The sequence below is a fragment of the Diceros bicornis genome, chromosome 19 (genome assembly GCF_020826845.1).
Source record: "Diceros bicornis minor isolate mBicDic1 chromosome 19, mDicBic1.mat.cur, whole genome shotgun sequence".
Classification (NCBI taxonomy): Eukaryota; Metazoa; Chordata; class Mammalia; order Perissodactyla; family Rhinocerotidae; genus Diceros; species Diceros bicornis.
This window is the reverse complement of record NC_080758.1, coordinates 28,108,087-28,135,187: the sequence shown is the minus strand read 5'-3', so window position 1 is coordinate 28,135,187 and position 27,101 is coordinate 28,108,087. Positions and strand designations below refer to the sequence as shown.

Below are 27,101 nucleotides of genomic sequence, written 5' to 3'. Positions count from 1 at the left end.
TGTCTGTGGCTGCAAAAGAGTCTCCTTTAAATCTGCCAGAGAGGTCCTTTGGCTTTCTGAACATGCCTTAGTTTGGCAATTAATTGCCTTGAGTCTATCATTTTCTTTTCTCAAAACTGTCATTTCTATCAGCAACTCCATACCACAGTCCTTCGATTATCATTGCCCCCTTCCTAATCTAGTGCAGCAGCCACTTGATCTTGCAATGCATTATTGTCCACCCACATTTCATCCCATTTAAACAGGGGGAAGTTTTAGTAACAGTGATGCCACTACCTGCCAGGGTTTATTACCACCCTGCTTGTCACTAACAACACAATCCCTATTCCTTTCAGACAGATGGAAAATCCAACTCCAAATACCATCCAAAGCTCTGCTTTCTAGGACCACACCTGGTAATTTATTATCTTACCCTGGGTTCTCAAGAACATTGGTTCTTGAGGTGTGGTTGGTGAACCAGCAGCATCAGCATTACCTAGGAACTTGTTAGAAATACAAATTCTTGGGCTCTATCCCAGACCTACTGAATCAGAAACTCTGGAGGTGGGCCCAGCAATCTTGGTTTTAACAAGTTTGAAAAACACTGCCCCAGAAAACAGATTCTGAGGCAAAGCTCGTGTGCTAACACTTCGTTTGGGATGAAAAACCCAGGGCAGAGATGGACACTAGGAGATGTATTACCAATCTTTCCACAGCTTCAAGAGAAAACATAATTGGTTGCTTGGCCAATCAGAACAGAATAGCAGGGGGATAAGGAGGGAGGAGGTCCTCACTGGTCAAAATTTGCTTCACAGGCATTAACATCCCTGCTCTGCCAAGCTGCATCAAACAGCTCCTCTTGGCAGCCATTGCAGAAGCCAAACCCCATTCCCCAAGACGTGGCATTCCTCCAGAAATGGTGAAAGCAGTCAGAGGCTCCATGGGTTTGCTCAGGTCAGGCTTATGTACTGAAGCTGCTGTAGTGCCCACCACATTGGCATGATGCAGGCATCATGCAGGAGCCCAGCCTTCATTCCAGCTGGCAGACATAGGAGTTGAGGTGACGGCAGTGGTGATCAGGGCTCTCCTGTGAGCAAATGGCCAAAGGCCTAAGAAGCAGATGGGGTCAAGGGAATCTGGGGAGGCATATAAAAAGGGTCCATTTAACTTGGTTCAGTTAATGCCAAAAATAATGCAACAAAATCTAATATACTCAGGAGTGTGACTTACAGCTTAATTTTTACTCACTTATCCATCAGCTCAACTATGATGCATCGTATTTTCTGTCTGCCTGAAAAAAATTATTATCTTTTGGAACAATCTCATTCTTGGATATCCTTTTGTCATTTAAAAAGTGTATAAGATATCATTAAAAGACTAAGGTAGAAATTTTTAGCCCCTGGCAATTATGCATAGGATCATATTCCCAAAATGCTGTTTAGAACCCCTATGAGTGACCTTGACCTCTTTAACAATTTTAAGATTCACAATACAATTTCAAGGCATATTAAAATACCATAGTCTTGGTTGTATTTTTCAACTTGACTAAGCATGTAATTTACAACTTATTCCAATGTGTGGTGATTAACAAGGTCCTCTTATCACTGATGGTACAACACATCTAAATTTCACAAATGTTAAAATGTGCAAGAAAATATGTGTCTGAGATACAAGGAAATAAGTATATACCAGGCCTGGCACTAACTATCTTACACACATAATCATATTTATTGCCCACAGTTGTCATTAAGTTTACAGATCCTTTTTCACATTTACTATTACATTATTACATTTATTATGATGCTTGGATCATTGATAACTTTGAGTCAATTTATGGTTTTCCTTTCATTTTTCAGGCAGTAGAGACCGAAAACTAGCTGGAACAGTTACGAAGGCTGCAGAAAATACCGAAAATTTGGTTAAGGAAAGAAAATGACATATGAAAACGGGAAAATTTTCTAGCAAAGGAAGCCATAGGCTGCCCTAAACAACCTCATTATCTCCCAGGAAAATCCACCAGCCAGCCTCTGTGCATCCTCTCATCCAAGAGATAACTCCTACAAGAAACTGAAAATTAAGATGATCTAACACATTCACTAGAGCATGCTTATAAATGGAAATGGAACACCAAGAATCTGAAGTGGACCAGATGATAAGGGAGGATTTCTCTGTCCTTGACTGGGACGCCTAGATTCTCCTCCGTGGATCGTTTAAAGTACGTGGATTAGGATAATTAATACTAGTTGCCAAACAAACAACCCCCCAAATCTCACTTGCTCAAGAAACTAAAAGTCAGTTTCGTGTTCACATCACTCTCCATTGCTGGTCAGCTGACTCTCCGAGAAGACTCAGGATGGTGATTCCAGGTGGTGACTCAGGCATCTTGATTCTTCCCATTTTGTGGCTGTGCCATCTTTGCGTACTTTGCTTCCAGTTGCACAATATGAGGGATGGGGAAAGCTGATGACTCACCAGAGTTTTTAAGAGCACGGCCTTAAAGTGTCATGTTTTATTTTTGTCCGTATTCCACTAGCAGAGCTAGTTACATGGCCCCTAGCTAACTAACTGTACACTGGAATGTGTATTCTTCCTATGAACCGAGGAAGAAAAAATGGAATTTAAGATTATCTAACCACTGTTTGCCACAGTCTACCAAATTTGCATTTCACTTTTCCTCCCATGTATAGAACATTGCCCCTCCCCAGAGGAGACAAGCCAGTGTCTTCTCCAGTCACTGCTCCCAGCTCAAAAATCCATGATGTCCAGGTAATCAGTCTTCACAATTACTTCTTCTTAGTCTACTTTCTCACAATTACTTCCTCTTAGTCCAGTGACATACAAAAAAAATGACAAGTTCTCTGCTCCTTCCCCCATATACGCACTTGATTTAAAATGATGAAGCAGAGACAAGACAACTGCAACAAGGATTTCACTTCAAAAAAGAGAATAGAAGACACACAGCAGTCACTGGCCCATGGCAATCCAAATTCTGAATCCAAATAGCTCAGACATGGCAAATGCCACCACTGTGAAAATGGAGACATTTTACTTATGAGGCACAGATTCTCTGGGAAAAATATCTTTGCTGTCATTGTTCTCTGTAACCTCTGGTTCCCCATTTTAGGAGGCTTCACCTAGTCCAGTGTTCTTCTTGGCTGAAGTTAGGGAGCATACCTCTCTTAGGGTGGCGCAGCCTGTAAAATCTGCCTCCTGCTCCAAGAGGGGGACCATAAGTTATTCTAATTCTCAGAAAGTCAAAGAATTTTCAGTAAAGTCTTGTGGTTTCTTGGCAATGCAATTCTAATCAATGGCATGAGGAGAGAAATGACTTAAGTCATTTAAATTAGTATTTATAGTCATTTATATTAGTATAAGTCACTTCCAGGTTTGGCCACTAAAGGTCGTACATGCTCTTCTCTTTATTAACCTCTGCAAACCTAGATGCCAAATCTTGAGATGAAGTTCCACTAGGAGTCATTGAAAGACCCTAAATAAATGGAGATATGGTCCATGATCAAGAATATTAAGGCATAATTTTATAAAGACATTACTTCTTCCCAAATAGGTCTGCTAATTTGATGGAATGTCAATCAAAATCCCAACACATTCAATGTAATGCCAAGCAAAATTACAACATATTTTTATAAAATTTGGAAAAAAATGGATAAAAACTATACGGATGATAAGAGGTCAAGAATTGCCAAGAAACTTCTAAGGAAAAATACTCAGGATGGGGACATAACCTACTGTATATTAGAACTATTTATATGACTGTAGTTGTTAAGATAGAGAAATACTGGTGCAGGGATAAACATAATGACCAATGGAACAAAATAGGGAGCCCAGAAATAGACCATGAGTATAAGGAATATTGACATATGAAGGCCACGGGTGGGAAATCAGCGGGAAAAAAAGAGACTAGTCAATTAGCAGAGCTATAAAATTTGGTCAGACCTATCAAGAAAATGCAATTACACTCCTGCCTCACAAAAATAAGCCCCGAATAAAAACTTTAGTATAAAAAGTGAATTTTAAAAAACTGTATAGGTGATGAAAGCAAGGCTGAAAATTGTTAATTTCTTTCATCTATCCACAAATACTTGCTGAAGACCAACTGTATTCCAGACCGTCTTGGAACAACTGGAACTACAAGGATAAACAAGACAAACTAAAATATTCAGAAAGTATAGGTTAATATCTTTCTGACCTTGTTGTAAGAAAGAATTTCTTTTTAAAAACATAGAAAATACTACCATGAAATAAAAGATTGATACATTTGACTACATTAACAACAGAGTGGTCCCATCCAGCGGGGAGACCCTGGTCTGAGGCCCTAATACCTTGTCAGTTATTGATCTGTACCTTGGTTGTATCAGGCCAAAATTAAATTGCTCTTTATGATTTTACAACTCTATTAGAAAAAATGTGTTATTAGTCTAAAAACAGTTTACTTTATATAATTTTGTTTCATACTACGACATTCACTATTACTCTGTTTTTCTTGCAAAAAATCACCAAACCACAAATAAAAATTCCATGCATTTCATACTTTCATCATATGTGTCTTTATTGTGATAAAGTATAAAGCATAATATAAAGTTTTTGAAGTTAAAAACATAGTACATGTAAATATAAAATGAACAAATGTCAATGATTTCATTCAACTCATAAATAATGAAGAAACCAGTTAGATGTTAAGACTAGTTCAGGGGAACAGTGAAAGATAAAATCAGTCAAAAGAATTCTGAAATAAATTTCCAAATAGATATAAACCTAGTTAATATTCTAAAGGGCAATAAACTGTAACATTCAGGGCTATCTTTCCCACCAAACAGAAATAAAGTACACCCAATTGCATTAATTGCATTTTGTCCCTTTGCATTGTTATGTATGGGAATAGTTTGCATGACTTTCAAAAAAATAATTTTTGCAATGACATCAGTTTTCTATAAGTTAAACTCTACCCATACAAAATTTTAAAATAGCCTAGTCAATGGGAAATGGTTCAAAAATATACACCTCGAATAGAATTACAATCCCAGGAGGATCTACTAGATCATATCCAACACTGTTTTACTTGTTTCCAAATTTTGGATAATTTTTCTTAACAATTTTTTGATAGAATGGTGCCTCTCTGAACATAATTTTATCTCAAAAAACTTACAATGTATGTGTGGTGCTCCAAAATGCTTTTGTTTGAGGTGATGTTTTGTTTTGTCTTTGAAAGGAATAAATCCTTTTATCTATAAAATAGAGATTACCTTACATATTAACACAGAATTGCTTGTTACATGTATTTAATGTTAGCATCTATTCAATGCCTCCTTCTAGATTCAGTTTTGATGTTTAAAATACAATCAATTCCTTTACTCCTTTGACCTTTGTAATCCTAAACATACTCTGAGGAGAGAGTTCTCTCTTTTGATCTGTTATGTTTTGGACAGCAGGAGAGTTAATTTCACTAAAATAGAGTAGTGAAAAATCTTTCGTGTATTTGATCTAAACGGAATAGCATCTATTTACCATTATTTCTAGGGTTTATTCTTTTAAGAACTAAGAAATGATAGTGAGAATGCTTTGAAGGTTTAACCTTATATTGAGACAATTTAATAGAGTTTCTAGGATCTTGCTGTGGAAAATCTGGAGACAGAAACTCTGGTAATAGATTGGTTTTTAAGTCTGAAAACAAATACAAATGTTTTGGGGTTTGTTTTTTTTGTTTTTGTTTTGTCTATGTGTATCTGAAAAGGCTTATGAAGGTTTTTTTTTCCCCTTTGAGGTTCATTAATGATGTTTTTCAACCTCTTATAGACATATCTGTAAAGGAGAGAACTTAGAATTTTGTGTAAGCATGTTTTTCTTTCCACAAATATCATGACTACTTTCTGACCAAAATGGGAGATTTCTAAATTTTTCTCTAGATATTTTGGCACATCCTGCCCTCAGAATAAAGTGGAAAAAAACCCACTAGTTTGGAGGTAATCTCTGGTCACCAATTCCAAATTGTACTAAGTGAAACTACAGTAGTTTAAAATTAGCTAAACAGAGATGGGACTTTGTTTTTGACCATTCACAGAATGGTTTTATTGTTATAAAACAGTAGACCTGATTTTTCTCAAGGCATGAGGGTTAACAGACAGGCAAAAATTATAGTCGACCTCAGTTTAGAGCCCCTACCTGAAATACAAAGCATTTCTGAGCTCAGGTATGGAGTCATGGAATCTCCAGGCCACAGAAGGGAGATATGGAGGAGGATCTGACGGTAAGGCCATGTGTGAATTCAGTCCACATCCTGCACTCCACCTCCATGCTTCTTAGGATCTTACAAACTACGCCAAATTGTTGCACAAGAATGACCAGGCTCAAAAATTTTAAATAAGTGTTTACCATTTATTATAACTGTTTTCCAGGAAAGAAGGAGGAGAATGCCCTTCAGCCAGGGGCTGGGAATCACTTCACCTCCAGTGCTTAACACATCAAAATTACAGGCTTTCTCTTATAACTTGATATACCTAAAAATCCCTATCAGATTTGTTTTCATGAGAAGTAGAGAAAGTGAAACTCGAGAAGGAAAAATGAGAGAGACTGATGTTATGCCGTGGAGAATGAGACGGACCTAATAATAAACTTCATTGACACTATTTGATGGGCAAATATACATTTGAAAACAAAGGAAATCACATTATTTGTTGAGAAGAGCAAAGGAGAATATGACATTGAAGACCCTCTAAAGGAGTAAAAATGTACATTGAAGGGGATAAAGCATTGAGGGCTTCTTAATTAGTTGAGATTTTTCACTTGAAGAATAGTGAATCCTCTACTTTTGATTATGCAAAGGCTAATTTCATCATCAAATTGAGATCAGTTTGAGAGTTGGAACTAAAAGCACATTTTAATCGTATGGACGTGGTGGCTTGAGATGAATTGGGGGGATCAAGAATGAATCCCAAGTTTCTGAACTGAGCAACAAGACAAATTGTAGATGTCAGATATTGAAAAGGGAAGACAAAGGAAAAGCCAGGCAGACAGATTTGGGATTCAGTTTAGGACATTTTGAACCTGAGACGGCTGAGAAATCCAAGAGAACATAATGAATATGTAATTCAATGTGTGGGTCTGGACCTCAGAGATGTTGTCTGGGTTGAATAAATAAATACAGAACTTGCCCAAGATCACACAGCTTCTGAGCAGTGATGGGGAACAGGGGACAAACTCTCCTGACCCCATATTCCTGTTTCTTTCTCTAAGACATGTAGAAACCAGGGAAATGGGAATCTGTGCTTTAAACCTAGAACTCCACAACCATTTTCCCTCTACAAATGCTGCTGAAGTAGAAAATATAGAAATATTGTATTTCAACTACAATGCTGAACCCAGGACCAACACTTTCTTCCAAATATTAAAATTTGTATCCAGTCATGCTACTTATGCCTGAAAATTTCTGCATCCGTCCTTGAAACCTGGCTTCTGCCAAACCCTATCCCCTGTTGGAAAAACATGTCTGATTGTCAGTGAATCTCCAAGATATAAACATCATTAAATTTTCCCATCAGATTTCTGAGTCCCATGAAAATTAAAATCTAACTTTATAAATTGGTCACTTAGTGCATGGCCTTTGATTCATAGGTTTGGGCTGGGATTCTGTTTGTCTAATAATGAGAAATGCAGGTCAAGTGTCTATGGTGATAAGGACAGAAAGAGAGAGAAAATAGAGAAGATAGCAAAGGAATATCATGGGGCAGATGGCAGAAGAAGAAACCCCCAAAATGACTAAGAAAGAGCATCCAGAGACTAGAAGGCAAGGCAAACAAGGGTTTCAAGGAAGAACTGAGAGCAATACAGTGAAACGGTAGCTGGAAGCAAAGTAAATGGTAAAACCCAAAGAATGCTCGTTTTTCAGCAAGGAAGACATTGGTGAGCAAAATCAAGACCATTTTAGTGAAATAAGCACAAAAGCCAGATTTATCTTAGTTGAGGTGAAATTAGGAATCTGGAACTTAGAGAACTTAGTTGGGAACACTAGTTCTAGAAGTTTGGATCCAAAGAGGGTGCGAGATGAGACATTAGCCATGGAAGAGGAGTATACGTAACACAATGAATATTCCATAGCATGTCAAACATTAGTTGTGACTAAGTTTGGAGTGACAAAACAATATTCCTCAATGCTCAGGAATGAAAGGATGTTAAAGGTTATCAAGTACAATGTCCAGCTTCTGTTCCAAATTCCTCTCTAATACCATAACCACCATCACTTCTATCTCACATCCAGAAATGGTCCTCTAGTCTCAAAACTGGAAGAATGCCCAGGGACAAGCCTGGCTTATTTCACTTTCCAACAGCTCTACCACTTAGAAAGTTTTGTCCTAATTTGTCCAACAGATTCCTACACTCAATTCCATCCACCCATCTATCTGGTTCTAGTTCTTCCTGAGGACACCACATCATACCAAACAGACCAGGATAGTTCTCTGGATATCAAAGGCAACCCTATTGTCTCTGTCCTGATCCTACAGTGTTTGCTTGGAGGACTCAGCGATCTCCTCTACATATTCACTGGATCATCCAGACTCAATCCAGTTGTCACCTCCCCTCTGCAGCCTTCAGAATGAATCACAACCCTCTTCATGGTACCAAAGCAGAGCAGAAATGTGATCTCTCTTCCTTGGCATCCTCAACATCTACTGAGCTGTCCTAGCATCCTATTTGATTTTTGGCCAGTGCCCTTTCCTGTACTCTGTGGCTCCCCAGCTCCCAGCCTAACCTTCCCTGTCCAATGATGACTGGTCATAGATGAAAGACACACACATGAGAAGGAATACATTTTTATGGGGTGGGTGTTCCAGAATGGGGAAGAATTACTCCAGGAGGGAGTCAGGTTGGTGATATTCAAGTTCTGGGTAGCTTGAAGTGTTTGAAACTGACTAGTTGGAGTCAGCGTTGTAATCCTCCTTTGCGTGGTTAGAACTGGCTGTTTTCACGGAAAGTTTCAGGCAGCACTTTTGATCATTTGGGCAGGTAAAGTATTGAATTTCATATTTTCTGCAGGCATTTCTGCACATGCCATGGTAAACCTGGCATGGATTCCAAGACTCTTGGCTCTTGCTATAGGAGGATCTGAACAGTCCACCTGGGAAAAACATAGCCATGTTTAGTTTCTATGAAGCAGTGATAAAAGGAGCGGGGAGGCATGATTTAAAGAGAGCAGGAACTAAGGATATTAAGAGCACAGGATCTGAAGTCAAAACCACCTCAATTCAGATCTGAGCTCTGTCATGACAGCTCTTCATCCTTAAGCAAGTTACTTCAGTTCTCTGGCCCACCATTGCATCATCTTCACAATGGGCATAATAATAGAGCCAACTTCTTAATGTTTTTTGTGATGACTAAATTAGCATAGCTAGTATGCTCAGAAATGTATCTGGCACATACTAAGAAGTAACTAAATATTAGGCAGTGTTGTTGATATGAAAGTATTTTCCTGAGGGTCTAGGGCTTCAAGGGCTGCCACCGTGAGCACATATTGGACATGCTCCCTTACAGATGTCTGCTCCTCACAAACGGCTCTCATCAGAGACAGTCAGGATCTCCTCTGAGGCAGGGCACATGTATTTGAGCCCCTCTATGCCTTTGTACTTTGCAACATTTGAGCACACGTACCACACATGCCTCTCTTTGTACAATGGCCTCACAGAAACAGATACTGTACATACATGGGCAGCACACTGGTACACACACAGAGGCACATATGCACAAGGCATTTTATTCACAGGTCCACAGTCATACATAAATTGAGCATATACACATGTGCTCACTGTTCACATCTCTATCGCGCACTTTCCACGTATGGCTAAAGGTTATTTGTGAATATTGACAGCTATGTATCAGTCATCCAGACATGTGCATGTGTATACAGGCTCTTCAGCTGAAATTACCCCAGCGATAAAATTCCTGACACTTAGTCAGCATTCTGTATATATTAGTCTTCAATAGTATTAGCCACCTATTGGAACTTTTAAAGACAAATGAGCCATTAGAAAGAAAGTAATACTAACAATCACTACCATATTTCCAGCATCTACCATGTACCAGGCATTTTACAAATGATATGTCACTGAACCCTCATAAAAGTGTTATCCTCACTCTTTAGAGGAAGACAGAAAGGCTCAAAGAGAGACCTTGTTCTGTTCACATTCCCATAGTTTGTACTTAACCAAGGTAGGATTCAATTTCTGGTCTACATGATATTAAGTCCATGCTCTTTCTCCTCTGTGCCACATTGCCTCTCTATATGATAGGATTTCTAGGACAAGGTGGCATCTTCCTGCATGATGTCTGTGACATAATGCCTTCTATAGCTTTCAATAGATAGTCCTAAATCTATAGCTTAGCATTCAAGGACTCTTCAACCATCCACCCATCCCTTCCTTCTGCATCCATTTATCAGCACTCATTCTGTGCCATGTACTCAGTGCTAAGCATGCAAAGGTTTCCAGTGCCCACCCACATTAATAAAAACTGGACAAAGCAAGTTTGATGTTATTTCATGCATGGAAAAAAAAGAACACTTTGTTAACTTTTTCACAAGAGAAAGTAAAATTTTCCAAATTTAGGTTAAGTCAGAGGATAGAAAGGGAAAGAGATAAGAAAAAAAAATGCCTCAGTGGCAGACACCCCATAGCTTTTGGGTGCTGCTGTATATATGAACTGCCCCCAGAAATTGGCATCCAAACCAGAGAAGGCACTTAATTGCTGCTACATCAGCCAGCCTACTGGTTAACCAGAGGAAAGAGGTCAAAAATGGCACACTTCATCCATGCTTCAGCATCATGGTAATGTGTATCCTACACTAATCCTCACCCTCATCATGGAAGTTGTCTCTCTTTTGGTATCATCCTACTTATAGGAGGAGGAGCTCTGCAGGGGGCCTCCCCAGAGTGACACCCACACTATTCTGGGTAACATCTGAACTAGAGGACTTTCCTTTACTCCCAAACACACTGGATGGAAACCGGGGCACCCAAGGTCTCCTCTTTGTAGTCACCATAGAGTGGTTAGGAACATAGATACCAAGAATGAGGAGCAGGCAAGCTGCATTTTCCTTACTTTCTCCACACGGAAAGCAGGTCGAGAGTCCCAAAAGGCTTCTGCTTACAGTGGCTAAATAAATAACAAAGATTTTGTCATAGACATTTATGTGACATAATGTCATAGACATTGCAGCTCCTGCAGTTGTTCTAACTCTATATTGCCCCATGTCATGACAAATTGTGACACCTACATTAAGTTAATGCCACCTTTGATGTTCCCTCCATCTTCAAATTGAAGTCAGAATAGTCTTTCTTTTGAATCCCAGCATTGACTCTGACCCTCTGGACCTCTGGACCTAAGCTCCCCATGTGAGAAATGGGAATGGGAGAGTTTGCACCAGATCAGAAAATCTCAACTGTGTTTGTGAAGGAGGAGGTTAATGTGGTGTGTCACACTTTGTAATAACCACGGGAATTTTTAAGTATGCTCACACCAAGTATCTAGAGATTCTGATTCCATAGTCTAGGGAGAGCTAGAGGAAGGGTACTTTGCAAGAGTTTTCCAGAAAATACTCACAGGCTCCTGCTTGAAGTGAGAGCCACAACCCTGCCTGACCTTCTGCATTCACCCATAGACATTGCACAGTTCATTTTCCCACATTGGACTTGTTTTAAGAGCAAATTAAAATATCATAAATCAAAAAACAAAACATATGCTCTAGACTCTTTCTAACAGCTCCATCCAGATCCAAAACCAATGTGATACAGGATTTCTCTGACACCTGTGAACACCAAACATGATCCTTCCCCATCCAACTTCTAAGGTTGTTCCTACCCATATATATTTATTAGGAATAAGTCATTTACATATTCATTCACTCTATAAACATTTACTAAAACCTACTCTGTGCAGAGCACTCAGCTCAACCAGGAATATGTAGATTTAAAAAACAGTCTTGGCTTTCAAATAATTTAGTTCCATATAAAATAGGGAGAATGAACACTAGATGAAAAATATCTTTCGAATCCTTAAAAAGTTTCTTGAGTGTGATTTTCAGGGGCACTGAAGAACTGTAGTCAGTGAGGATAAATGAAATCAGGAGGCTGGAATGTTCTCAAGTGTCTCCCACCAAACCTTGGCATGTACAGAGAAACATAGGAGTAGTCTCAACTCAGATCTATAGAAAACCAAGCTTATTTCTCCTTTCTTGGGATTAAGTTCAGGGTCACCAGGTCTCTGGGGTGATGAAAGGAAAAATGACTTTGATCATCCCAGAAAGGTTGTCCAGAACAGTTCCTGCCCATAAATTCTGCCAGTGAAAGTATTAAATAGTTATTAAGGAAGCAACACTATGCACAACTTTTGAAGCATAGAGTGCTGTCTTCCTTTTTCTTGTTGTTTTTTGCAAACCCACCTGCAGTTTTTAACACTATTGCAATGCGGGAACTGTGTTTTACTGAACATGAGAACAAGTGTCTCTCAAGTAAAGAGGAAGAGACAGGGTGAGAAAAAAGGGGTAGGAGAATGGGAAGTAGGAAGAATATGGGGAAGGGAAGGAGAAGCAGAAGAGAAAAGGGAAAGAGAGGAGAAAGGGGAGGAGGAGAAAACATTAGCCATGGTGACTCTGAAGTCCTCACTGACTACAGTTGTATCTATTGTTCAGTGCCCCTGAAAATCACACTCAAGAAATGTTTTTAAGAATTTGAAAACATTACCAGATATTTTCCATCCAGCATTCGTTCTCCCCATTTTAACAGCCACAGCTCTGCTATGATGAATTCAACTATCTTATTCAAGCTTAATCACCCCCAAATCCAGGCTAAGACAATCCCTGTCAGATAAACCCCACATATGCCCTGCTTGAATATGACACCTAACCTAGCTTGAACCAAACATGTAACTCCAACTCCCAGCTCTATCTCTTCTGATAACCACCTATGGCTCAATTATAAAACTTAACACAAACATAACACTAGGCAAGCCACCCAACCCCAGTTCATAACATCGATCCAAAACACAGCCCAACTACTTCACTATACCCTAACTCCCAGTTCTATCCAACTCCACCCCCAGCTCCATTCAACAAAAAATACCATTCCCTCTTCAGACTACACCAAAACATTAGTCCAGCCCAATTCTAGAAATAGAACTGCTCACCTCCTCCTCATCCCCACTCATTTTTCCAATATTACTCTATCTCTAAGGTCATATACCATCCCCACAACAACTCACTCTCCAAACTCCAAACTACCATTGATTCCTCCTAAAGGAGGATCCAATCTTTCACAACTAAGCCATGAATCAAGCTGCCATCCCAATGACAGCACTATCTAAAATGATTCACACTTTGACTCTCCACTATCCCAAGAACAACAGGAACAATAACCTCTTAAATTTATCTTCGCAGAGCAGAACCAAGGGAGATCTTGACACGAGATAGACCTTCAGAGTAACATTCACAACCTATCTGACATCAGAAAAAGGATTTAGGTAGTGCCTACTATATGTGAGTAGGAGACATCTCAGAGATCGCCAAGATACCAATACAACATGCAAGACCCCAGAACCTTTGAAAGAGGCCTGAGTTACCTGGAGTCTTATGAACCAGGATCAGAAGGATAGAAATGGTCATTAAACAGGGCTTCATGATTGACATGTCCCAAGAGAATGGAGGGTTGTGTTGCAGGGGACTGAATAAAGATCGTTGAGGCAGAGCAGTGCCCTGCCTTTATTAGTTTTGGAAATGGGCCAGTGTTGTGTGCAGTGAACTAAAAGAGATGAGACATACCTGAGATCAGCCAGACAGAAGGATAACGTGTATCGCATATCTCAGCTGGGCACTCTGTGTAAGTGTGGGAGATTTGCCAGCAGCACCCATGTCAAGGTGGGCCTTCCTTCCAAGTAAAAAACAAAGGCAAATTACAGCCAGTTGACGTTTTGTGTGAGACAAATTTGAATGAATGAATGAATGAATGAGTGAAGCAAGGAAGCAATAAGAAAACTAATACGTAACTGTAAGAAATAAAGAATCATTTTTTAAACATTTGTCTTTATCCTCCTAACAGTAGAATGTCCTCCTCTATCAGTAGTACTTACTGTATATCCAATCCTGTACTAGGCATCACAGACTAACAAAAAAAGACAACAACAACAATGATGACAAAGGAAAAAATGGAGAAGAAAAACTGAAGAGGAAGTATAAATGGAGGAAGGGAGGAAAAGACATGAGGCAAAAGCACGGCAATTCATATTTACCATGAGTCTATCGTGTCAGTTTCTGTACTAAATACTACGGTATAAATATGAACACTTACAATACTGTGAAGTTGTGTAGTGTTTTCCTCTTCCCAGAAGAGGACAAGAAGGTTTAAAGAGGTGAGGCAACTTCCTAGGCAACACATCTAATGAGGGATAGAGCCTAGATTAGAAACAAAATCTGTTTGACGACATATACCTTTGGGATTTTTTCATTCGTTCTGTGAACGGAAGGGCAGAAAACGAGAGAAAAGGCAAAAACATAATTAACTTGCTAAAAATCAGAGAGTAATCACTATTCGAGAGAATAAATTCAGTCTGAGAAATTCAGTGCTTATCCCTTGAGAAATGAGAATGAAAGTGTTTTTTAGAGAAGGCCACATTGAGTTTTTACTCCAATGAATCATGAGGAAGATAGATGGCTGGGGTCCAGTCTTTTGAACGGAAGTCTGGAAATGTGTGAAAAGGCTCTTTTGAAAAGTCTAGGATAAGATTTCCACATCTTGCCATGACAAGGCAAATGGAACTGGACTAGCCCTCTCAAAGGTAAACGGAATTGTACCAACCCTCCTATTGTAAGCAAATACAGTAGTCCCCCCTTATCCGCGGTTTCACTTTCCGCAGTTTCAGTTACCTGTAGTCAAATATTAAATGGAAAATTCCAGAAATAAACAATTCACAGGTTTTAAATATACTCCAAAAATAAAAGTGAAATAAAACATTTCTAGGAAAATAAAAATTTAGGAAATTCATTGCTAGAAGATTAATGCTGAAAGATGTCCTTCCAGTTGAAGAGCAATAGCAAAGGATGATAATTTGGATGTGTAGGAATGAAAAAAGAACACCAAAAAATGGTAAAAATGTGGATAAATACAAAAGATATACACGCATATAAACAAATATACAAATATATATGTTACAATAAACAGAAATATATGAACATAAAACAATGAAAGCACAAAGAAGTGAGGAAAATGACACAGTACCGGTACAAAATTTCCATATTCTATAGGAAGAAAAGCAATATTAACTTGAAGTAGATTGTTATAAGTTAAAGATGCACATTGTTACCACCCAAAAAAAGTCAAAGAAATAAGGTTTAAAAAGTCAATAGACAAATTAAAATGCTATACAAAAAATATTTGGTTATCACGAAAGAAGACAGCAAAGAAGGACCAGAGGAACAAAAAAGAAATGGGACAAGTAGAAAACAAAGAGCAAAATGGCTAACCTAAAACCGACCACATAAATAAAAACATTAAACGTAAATAGGTTAAACACATCAATCAAAAAGCAGAGATTTTCATATTAGATTAAAAATGCAAAATCCAACTGTAGGTTGTGTACAAGAGACACTTTTTTTACGTTGAGATATAATTGACATATAACATTGTATTAGTTTTAGGTGTACAACATAATGATTTGATGTGCATATAGTGTGAAATGATTACCACAATAAGTTTAGTCAACGTCCATCACCACTCATAGTTACAATTTTTCTTCTTGTGATGAGAACTTTTAAGATCTATTCTCTTAGCAAGTTTCAAATATATGCACATTTTAATGAGAGACACATTTTAAATTCAAAGACTGGTAGACTGAACGGAAATGGATAGAAAAAGATATACTATGCAAGTGGTAACTTAAGAGAGTTGGGGTAGTTATGTCAGTAAGACAAAATAGACTGTAAGACAAGGAATATTATTACAGACAAAAAGTGACATTTTATAGTGATAAAAGAGTCAATATAGAAATAAATAACAATTATAATGTATATAGAACTAATAATAGGAGTCCAAAATAGATAAAGCCTAAACTAACAGAACTGAAAGGACAAAAAAAAAAAAAAAAAAACACAAATTAACTTTTAGACTGGATATTTCAAGACTCCTTTCTCAGTAAGGGATAGAACAAGTAGACAGATAGACAATCAATAAGGATGTAAAATACTTGAATAACACAATCAACCAAATTGACTGTCACAGAAAATTCTACCCAACAACAGCAGAATACATGTTCTTTGCAAACACACATGGAACATTCACCTGGATAGGCCATATGCTGGGTCTTAAAACAAGTCTCAATAAATATAAAAGGATCCAAATCGTATAGAGCATGTTCTCTAACCATAACAGAATGAAATTATAAACCAATAAAGAAAGAAATCAAGGAAAGCACCAAGTGGAAATTTTAAAATACACAACTGGTAACACTTCTGCTTCCAGCAACATAGAACCCCATTCTTATCTGGTTATCCCTGCTTCCATTAAAAATCCCTGCATATAACAACAAACAAGTATACAAAAATTCTAGAAGGTGAAAAAAAGAAGACAGAATGCCTAGAGACCAAAGGACTTGAAGAAGGAAACAGCAGTGAGTTCCTTAGCTTTCCTTATTGCCTCCTGTGTATTCCAGACAGGGTGCTACAGAATTTTCCTATCCAGAACCTCCTGCAGGCAGAGACTAAAAAATCTCCAAGAAAATCCTGTACCTAGCCAAAGGACTGGGAAAGGGTGGCCTAACAACAGAAAATCATTTGGCAATACCCACCCTACTCCAACCTAACACCAGTGGAAAAACCTAATATATCTGATATTTCTATTCCCAATGCGGATAATATAGTTTGCTAATGGATCATGTATGAGAAACACATAAGGAAATAAAAATTTTTATATATATTTATATAATATTTACTTATTATGCAATAGTCAGTCCTTATGAGATTTTAGAGGCTTATGTTTTCATATACGTAAAATCAGCCAAACAGCAGCCCTCATAGCTATTATGAGAGCTTTTAAATTAGACACCAGTCTTAAAGTGAATATCCATACTGATAGTAGATATGTGTGTGAGGCCTGCATACTACAGACCAAATTTGGAAGAATAGAGGCTTTCTAACATCAGTGAGAACTAACATATCACATGGAAGCTAATTGCTGATTTATTAGAGTCATTGCAATCTCCCAAACAGATTTATGTAATTCATTGTAGAACTCTTACTGGACAACAAGATGAAATATCTAAAGGAAATGAATTTACACAAAAATGTTCACTAAAGTTTGAACTGGGAAAACTGAAGTCTCATTATTTCTATCCAGGGACTCCTATTCACAGTTTCAGAAATATGCAACTGCCCCAAAATTGGAAAATTGGAAATCAAGAGGAGCAAAGAAGAGCACCATAGGAATATGGGGATTACCCAATGGTATTATTCCTGTATCCCAACTGTATACATACATGGCTTTTCATTCCATCTAACCAGCAATATCATTCAAACAAAATGAAATGCTGAAAATCTTGGAATCATACCACTCTCATATAAGAACCAAATAATTCAGTAAATTATACAAACATGTGCTGTTTGTCAGAAAACAGGGAACACTTAAGTTACTTCAAGGAAGACCACTGAGGTCTACATTACCTAGGACCTGGTGGCAAATGAACATTGTAGAGATTCTGCCATCAGAAAGTAAGAAGTACCGTTTAGTAATGGTATGTGTGTGTCTGGATGGCCAGAAGTGTTCTCATTGGCTAAAGCAGATGCTCAAATGGTGACGCAAGTCTTCCTGCATTATATCACTCAATCTTTGGGATTCCTAACCATCCAGAATCTGATAGAGAAAGTCACTTTGTTTCTATGGTAAATCAGGGGTTCTATAAAATGTTACAAACACCAATAACTTATCGTACTCCTTATCATCCCCAGTTTTCTGGACACGTGGAATGAATGAACTTTACTCTAAAGATTCTTTGGCTAAATTATATCAAGCCACTGGCTTACAGTGACCAACAGCCCTACATTGATTCTATGAAAATTAAGGTTAACTCCCTTTAGCAAGCATAGTATTTCTCCCTTTGAGTTAACGTTTGGAAGCTCTATAAATTTGGCAGTTAATTCTAGCCCCTTACCTAATACAGTGGAAAACACTCACAAACAGATATAAAGAGTTTGCTTGTTTCCTAGGCTCATTACACCATCATGTGGCCAGATGATGGAAGAATCTCCCTGAGAAAGTGTGTGATCAATATGGACTAGGAGACAAAGTCTGCATGGAAGTATTCTAATGGCAAGGTAGATTGTCATCACGCTGAGGAGGACCCTATCAGATGTTGTTGATAACTCACACCACTATCCAAGTGAAGAAGCAACACAGCTGGATACACACTTCACATGGGAGACCAGCTTCTATGACTGAATGGGTTGTAACTCCCATTAAGGACCTTAAGATCATATTCTCCAGACAGTAACTTGCAATAATATGCAAAATGAAGGAAAAAAGAGTCTCTAATGGACTGATGGCAAGAGAGATAGACTATTGTTGCTTTCTTTTCAGTTATCTTGACCATTATAATTTTTTTTTATTGAGGTAACATTGGTTTTTAACATCGTATAAATTTCAGGTGTACTGCTTTATAGTTCTGCATCTGTATACACTATAACGTGATCACCACCAAAAGTCTAGTATCCATTAATCACCACATAATAGACCCCCTTTACCCATTTCACCCACCTCCTAGTACCCTTCCCCTCTGGCAACCATCAATGTGTTCTCTCTAGTATCTATGAGTTTGTTTTTGTTTTGTTTTATTTTTTTGTTCATTTTTTTATATTTAGTGTATCAATGAAATCATACGGTATTTGTCTTTCTCCATCTGAATTATTTCACTTAGCATAATACCCTCAAGGTCCATCCATGTTGTTGCAAATGGCAAGATTTCATTCTTTTTTACACAGTAGTATTCCACTGTGTATAGGTATCACATCTTTATCCATTCATCTGTCAATGGACACTTAGGTTGTTTTCATACCTTAGCTGTTGTAAATAGTGCTGCAGTTAACATAGTGGTGCATGTTTTCATTTTCTTTGGATAAATACCCAGAAGTGGAATATCTGGATCATATGGTAGTTCTATTCTTAATTTTTTGAGAAATCTCCATACTGTTTTTCATAGTGGCTGCACCAGTTTATATTCCCACCAACAGTGCACAAGAGCTCCCTTTTCTCCACATCCTCTCCAACACTTGTTATTTCTTATGTCTTTGATAATAGCCACTCTAACAGGTGTGAGATGATATCTCATTGTGGTTTTGATTTGCATTTCCCTAATAATTAGTGATGTTGAGCATCTTTTCATGTGCCTGCTGGCCATCTGTATGTCTTCTTTGATGAAATGTCTATTCAGATCCTCTGCCCATTTTTTAATCAGATTGGGTTTTTTGTTATTGAGTTGTATGAGTTCTTCACATATTTTGTATATCAACCGCTTATCAGATGTATGATTTGCAAATATTTTTTCCCATTCAGTAGGTTGCCTTTTCATTTTGATGATGGTTTCCTTTGCCTATGCAGAAGCTTTTTAGTTTGATGTAGTCCCATTTGTTTATTTTTGCTTTTGTTTCCTTTGCTGTTGGAGTCAAATCCACAAAAATATCTCTAAGACTGATGTCAAGGATTTTACCATCTACATTTTCTTCTATGTGCTTTATGGTTTCAAGTCTTATATTCAAGTATTTAATCCCTTTTGAGTTAATTTTTGTGTATGGTGTAAGATAGTGGTCTTTTGCATGTGGCTGTCCAGTTTTCCCAATGCCATTTATTGAAGAGACTTTCCTTTCTCCTCTCTGATCATTATAATTTTAATGTTTTATTTTGTTCCATTTAAACATGTAGCTTACAGTTTTATTGCTTCTTCTTTTGAAAGTAAGTATCCCAACCTCATGGAATTTTGTACCTACTAAAAATTGTTCTGAATATGGAGTAAAGGCTCAAGAAATCCCTAAATTTATCTGTAACACTTCAGACCCACTGATTGGATGATTTAAATTTAAAGGAAATGGAAAATTTCAAATCTTCCCACAGACTGAAATCCATATTATCCAACTATTAAATAAAATAATCTTAAATATCACCTCCCATTGTGTTACTGAATATACCAAATGGAAGGAATTGTTAATTCATCAAGCTGAATATAAGTATACTTAAATCATATTCCACGGGACTCCAACTGCTCATTATCTTTTATAACCATTGAGGCCTGGTTTAACAAAACTGAAAATGGATATAAAGATGGGGAAGAAATATCTGAGCCCAAATGATAGGATTGGTTGTTCCAAAAGGTCCAAAATATATCTTCCCATAAAAAATGAGTTTACCCTGCTTATAATCTAGCAATCTTCAGTTCCCACGTTTAAGGCCACTAAGAGAATTAAATGAACTATATCTCTTAATATTACTGCTGTTAATATGAGTCAATTTTACTTGTCTACAACGGACTTTACCATTTTGGAAAATTTTTACAGAGGGGTCAAAAGAGCCATGATCTGAGCCAGCCCTCATGGCCTAGTGGTTAAAGTTCGGCGCTCTCACTGCTTCAGCAGTCAGGCTTCATTTCCCAGTTATGGAACCACACCACCCGTCTGTCAGTTGCCATGCTGTGGTGGTGGCTCATATAGAAGAACTAGGACTTACAACTAGGATATACAACCATGCACTGGGGCTTTGGGGAGGGAAAAAAAAAGAGGAAGATTGGCATCAGATGTTAGCTCAGGGCAAATCTTTCCCTAAAACAAACAAAACAAAAGAGCCGTGATCAAACTGAAAGAGACATTAAGTACCGTGTTAGGAAAAATCAAAACCAGGACCAGAATTGCAAATTCTTATAAGAAATAGTACAAAAAAAAAAAAAACAACCTTGTTACCTTGGGGCAATTGAAAAACATGTAATTCAGAGGCAAATAGGATGAAATCATAACCAAGTACAGGATTTGGTAGTAGGAGCAAAATTAGAATGAAATTGAGAAAGAATTTGGAATTGGACTGCTTGAAATGAAATCCTGTTGCAACAAAATATAGCTAAAGAATTGTCATGAGCCCTCACTTGTGTAACTGAACAACTAGCTGTTCAATAATTACAGGATATGCTTACTAGTACTGAACTATAGAATTGACCTACTTGTGGGAATTATTGGGTATTGGGTGTGGTACTATCTAGGAAAGGTTAAAGGATGATGTAAAAAGGTTCATCATAAATATGAAAGCTGAAAGTTGGTATTTGCAAATTGAAACTACTGAAAAGTGAACCAATATAATTAATTTGACTAAAAGATGTAAATTTTCCCCTATACCAACATGCAACAAATGTATTAGACGGTTGCCTGTCATTCAAGGATAGAGGCACACAAGAGAGACAGGTAATATAATTCAAATGTTACTAGCGATATTGACAGATGTTAGAAATGGCAGATTGGATGTTTGTCCCCAAGGTTTAGAGCAAACTGAGCCCACTTCCTCACAATTTAGTAGTTTTATATGTACTCCCCAATGAGCACCTCATAATCTAACTTTACAGGGGATATGTGCTGAGAAATGCATCGTTAGGCAGTTTTGTCATTGTGTGAACATCATAGAACATACTTACACAAACCTAGATGGTATAGCCTACTATATACCTAGGCTATATGGTAGTAATCTTATGGGACCACCAACATACATGAGGTCTGTCTTTGACCGAAATGTCGTTATGCAGTACATGACGGTATTTCTATAAGCAGTGGTTTAACATGTAAGAATAGTATAACTTGCATAATTGATGGAAATTCGCAAAAAATACATTGTCCATGCAAGAAAAATTTCTACACAAAGCTTTAGACTACCAAGCCCCACATATTGATTATACATTAAGTATCTATTGGGTTAAGCTAAGACGAATGCTGATGAAGAACTCTCAAATTGTAAAGCATTTAGAAAAACAAGCTACTAAAACTAATCCACAATTTGTAAAGCTGTTATATGATAAACGAGAATTCTTACGCATAGCTGATCAGGAATCTGCTTTAAGTACATGTCACTAATACGATATTTTCAAAGACCATTCACCTAAAACCAATATTCTGTTAAAATTTTAAAATCATCATAATATTAATCATGGCTTTATTATGTATACTTCTTTGGGCTTGTTGGATATATAGAATATTAATAACTACTCAGAGTGAAATCAACACTATAATGCAAATTGTATGGAGAATCTGCTACTACAAAACAGTATCAATAGAGGGAATGATTATGGGAAACTGAACTTAATCTAACCTTACTGGGGCATGTCAAAGGGTACGACTAATCTTATGTGCTACATCCACTGTCAGGGGCAACCAGAGGAGGTACTGATAAAGAATAGAACATCAAAGATTAATAACCAGTGCAACTGAGAGCCTTTTCTTGTGATTATTGATTATTTGGATATTCCATTTTGTGAAATATCTGTTCAAGACTGTGGCCTTCTTTTCTCGTGCAATATGTATCTGAATTTTTCTTAATGATTTATAAGAATTCTTTATATAGTCTAGATACAATATCTTTGTTGGTTATATGTTTTAAAAATAGCTTCCACAACTCTATGACTTTTCTCTTCTGTATCTTAATGGCATCTTTTGTTCAACAAATGTTCATAATTTTAATGAGACCCAATTTATCTCTTTTCTTTTATAGTTAGTATATTCTGTGTCCTGTTTAAGAAATCTTTACTTATGCTAAAGTCATAAACATATTCTCCCATGTTCCTCCCAGAAACTTTACTGTTTTACCATTCTTATTAATATCTACAATACACATGGAATTGATTTTAGTGGATGGTGTGAGGGATAGACCAAATTTCATTTTTTTCTCTATTGATATCCAATGGATGGAGAACCATTTATTGGAAATACCATCATTTCTCCTTTATTTTGTTGTGCCACTTTTCTCATAAATCAAGTAACCATGTATGACTAAGTCTATCTCTGGACTCTATTTTGTTCCCTTAGTTTATTTATCTTTGCCTCAATATCACACTTTCCTAATTACTATGCCTTTATGATAAATCTTAATATCCAGGAATTTAAATCCTACAGTTTTGTTCTTCAAGATTATCTTGACTATTCTTTGCCCATTTATATTTATACGTTTTTGAATCAGCTTTTGATTTCCACAAAGGAAAAACACATGGAATTTTTATTGTCATAACACTGAATCCACAGATGAATTTGGAGAGTATTGACATTATGTAGAAGATATAGTCCTCCATTTGTTTAACTCTTCTTTAATTTATCTCAATAATGTTCTTAGAAATAGAAATCTTGTCTTTCTTTGGATTTATTCCTAGTTATTTTATGTTTTTTACTCCATTGTAAATATGTCTTTATTTTACCTTCATTTTCTTTCTTTTTCTTTTGTAGAATTTTACATGTTTGTGCATTTACTTAAATCATTTTCTAAAAAAGGGAGAAAATACCTTAGGTAATCCTAATGACTTTTTTCCCCAGCTTTATTGAGATATAATTGACATATAACATTGTGTAAGTTTGAGGTGTACAATGTTTTGATTTGATACACTCATATATTGCAAAATAATCACCACTGTAGCATTAGCTAATGCCTCCATCATTTCACACAGATACCATTTCTTTTTTGTGACGAGAACATTTAAGATCTACTCTCTTAGCAATTTTCACGTATACAATATAGTATTATTAACTATAATCACCATGCTGTACATTAGATTCCCAGAACTTCATCTTACAACTGGAAGTTTGTACCCTTTGACCAACATCTCTCCATCTCCCCACCACCCCACCGGTACCCTCAGCTCCTGGCAACCACCACTCTACTCTCTGTTTCTACTGTATGATCTGATTTCATTTTCTGATTGTTGTTGACCTTGTATCCAGAAAAGTTAATAAACTTTCTTATTAATTCTAATAGTTTACTTATAGATTCTTTTGAATTTTCCATAAAGACACGTAGGTAGGAGTTAATTCCTACTTCCCAGGATGGTTGTGAGGATAATAAAGATAATGATGATGATTGCTAACAGTTAATGAGCACTAGTATGTTTCAGGAGTTGTTCTCCTCTCAAAAGAACGACTTTCAAAAGTGAACTGAAATGTAGACTGCAGTGTTAGATTGTCTTCAGCTCCTCAGAAAATTAAATGTAGTCAGAAGACTGAGAAACTCAGGAGGATGAATTGCCGGCCCTAGCAAGTATGTATCACGGAGATGAATTTTAAAAAGCAGAGTCTGGGGGCCAGCCCAGTGGCGCAAGCGGTTAAGTGCACGCACTCTGCTGCAGTGGCCCAGAGTTTGCCGGTTCGGATCCCGGGCACACACAGACGCACTGCTTGTCGAGCCATGCTGTGGCGGCATCCCATATAAAGTAGAGGAAGATGGGCACGGATGTTAGCTCAGGGCCAATCTTCCTCACACACACAAAAAAAAGCAGAGTCTGTCCAAGGTGAAGAAACCAGGATCGATTTGGACTTTCCACAAAATTCCAAAATATCTGTTAGTGCTATCTGCTCCTGCAAGCCCTTAGACAACCTGTGGGAATAACACCATGCCAGCAAGTTTCTGTTTGCCTGGACGCAATTTCTTAAGGGAAATACCCTAGCGTACTTGAATATTGTCTCTCCTTTTGAGCTCAAAATGGGTTCTTAGAAAAAACATACAGAGAAGGATGGCTCAAGACTCTCCCAACACAGAGCTAGATTTTGGAGGAGCTGCTAGGTCTGATGTAGACCAAAAGGAAGTTGTGGATGAGAGAGCCATGCAAGATGTCGAATCATTGTTGAGTCTGATCCAGGATATCTTGGACTTCGATCAAGATCAGCAGATAAAATACCTTAATAGTAAATTGTTCCTGTGCGATATCTGTTTCTGTGAGAATCTGGGTACTGAATGCATGTCATTCTTGGAGTGCAGGCATGTGTATTACAAAGCCCATCTGAAGGACTACTTTGAAATTCAGATCAGAGATGGCCAAGTTCAGCGCCTCAACCGTCCAGAACCCAAGTACCCTTCAGTGGCTACTCCTGGTCAGGTCAAAGAGCTAGGGAAGCAGAGTTATTTGCCAATTATGACCACTTTCCCCTTCAGTCCACCTTGGACCTGATGGCAGATGTGATGTATTGCCCCTACACCCACGTTGCCAGCTGCCTGTGGTGTAGGAGACTGGCTGCACCGTGGGCATCTGCTCCAGCTGCAATTTTACCTTTTGTACCTTGTGCAGACTGACCTACCCTGGGATCTCTCCAAGTAAGGTGACTGCAGAGAAATTAACAGACTTATGAAATGAGTTCCTGCAAGCAGATGAGGGCAACAAAAGACTTTGGGGATGGAGGTACGGCAAGAAGGTGATTCAGAAGGCGCTGGAAGAGATGGAAAGTAAGGAGTGGCCAGAAGAGAACTCAAAGAGCTGCCTGTGCTGTGGGACTCCCATAGGGAAATTAGATACAGCAAGATGGCATGGACTGGCTGTATGCAATATTTCTGCTGGATTGGGTTCTCTCTCTAGAGCAGACACTTAGGACATTTGACTGAAACTTCTTCCCTGTGTTTTAACTGGTTGTTCCATGCTGTGGATTTTAATGGAGATATTTGGGATGATGGGATTGAAGACTAGTTAACTCCTACTGCTCAAAATGTTAAAGGGGAATGGTTTGCCCTAGTCTTTCATCGAGTACACAAAGTAACTTTGCAGGATATTTAGGGCACCGTTCATTCACTCATCCTCTGTAGAAGACACGGAAGAACAAATTTATATTTTCACGTGGTACTATTGGTTAAGGCACATTCATACATTTTTCAATGTAACATAATTGAGAAAATCATAAGCCAAATGTTCAGAAAATGAAAACTAGAGAATATTAAATATTACAATGTGCCCGAAGCTCTGAATAGTTAAAACTTATTTATTTCTTCCCCAAGACTTAGGTAAGGAGACAGGCCAAGAGTTAAACTTATAGACCCCTTTATCTCTGAGAAGGACCCCTCTAAGACATTCTGTGGGACTCCCCTCAGTACTACTCTTTACAACTGGGGTGAGTAGAAGCCTTATTAAAATTGCACCGAGAGCCTGATCTCATTTGTTCCATGTTCCATTCCTTCCAACCTAAATTTCTGCTAAGTTAGTTCTCTTTGGAGGGAGCCCTTCACTCTATAACTGATTGCATGGCCCAGTGTCATTTTGATCTACTGCTTATCAGAAGAGAAATTTATAGATAATTTTAAAAATATTTTTAATACCACAAACACTGTGGGTCACAATATTTAATAGTGGTGTATAGTCCATTGGTTTTGAGCCAAGTCTGGAATATAATAATGCTGCCTCAGAAGAACTTCATTCAGCCCTATCCAACTTTTCTGGGCAGCAGAGCCTAGGTTCAAAATGGCTTGTCTTCGCTACCTTTTGTTCTACATTCTTTCACTTTACCCTTGCCCTATCTTCTGTTGGTAAGGACAATTTTAGTATTAACTCTAGCAGCTCGTATTTTTATTTCCTCTGCTGGAATAGGAGAAAGCCTAATACATTTCCAAGCTGAAAAAGCTGAATTTTCTTTAATTATATGCTTTTTGAACCTGTCCACACCACTGTAGTTCTAGTTCTAACTTTCTGAATTCTTCTTAAAGATCTTCTCCGATGAGCTATGGGGATTTGGCTTCCTACCCTTTTTTGCAAGAGCACTGTGTGCGGGATAATTTTGGCTTTATACCTAGATCACTGTTTCTGGTTTTTGTTGGCTTTTTGAAAAATTGTCTTTCCTTACGGTTTGATGAGTGGCTTGGTAGTAAAGTAAGATTTTTGGAAAAAGAGTACAGAGGAAGTCAGCTACAGCTGTAAACACGTTCTTTCTTCCTGTGTTGTCATTGAAAATTGGGGAATCACATTTAACCAGTTTGTGTGTGTGTGTGTGTGTGTGTGTGTGAGCAAGCAAAGAATCAGCAAGGACTGTTTCTGGGTTATCAATGAGGATGCTTAATCTTAAAAATAAAAATGATTTTTTAATTGTCTTACTGAAAAAAATGACA

General features: G+C 37.7%; 1 protein-coding gene and 1 pseudogene across 1 annotated transcript; one reads left to right on the top strand and one right to left on the bottom strand.

The window, feature by feature from the left end:
• Nucleotides 1-8,900: 8,900 nt before the first annotated feature.
• DEFB116 (defensin beta 116) lies at nucleotides 8,901-13,663 on the bottom strand. The gene is made up of 2 exons (XM_058562139.1): nucleotides 13,597-13,663; nucleotides 8,901-9,106 (listed from the first exon to the last, which is right to left on the bottom strand). Exons 1-2 carry the CDS (start codon nucleotides 13,661-13,663, stop codon nucleotides 8,901-8,903), a joined length of 273 nt encoding a protein of 90 aa, XP_058418122.1.
• A 10,563-nt stretch (nucleotides 13,664-24,226) lies between these two features.
• Nucleotides 24,227-25,695, top strand: LOC131418139 (E3 ubiquitin-protein ligase RNF14-like; annotated as a pseudogene).
• Nucleotides 25,696-27,101: the final 1,406 nt, after the last annotated feature.

Excerpts from the sequence above, each read along its gene's own strand:
- DEFB116 (XM_058562139.1), bottom strand. The coding sequence starts at position 13,663 with ATGTCAATCATGAAGCCCTGTTTAATGACCATTTCTATCCTTCTGATC. Across the intron at positions 9,107-13,596 it reads CCTGGTTCATAAGACTCCAG|GTGGACTGTTCAGATCCTCC; the intron begins GTAACTCAGGCC and ends TGTTTTTCCCAG.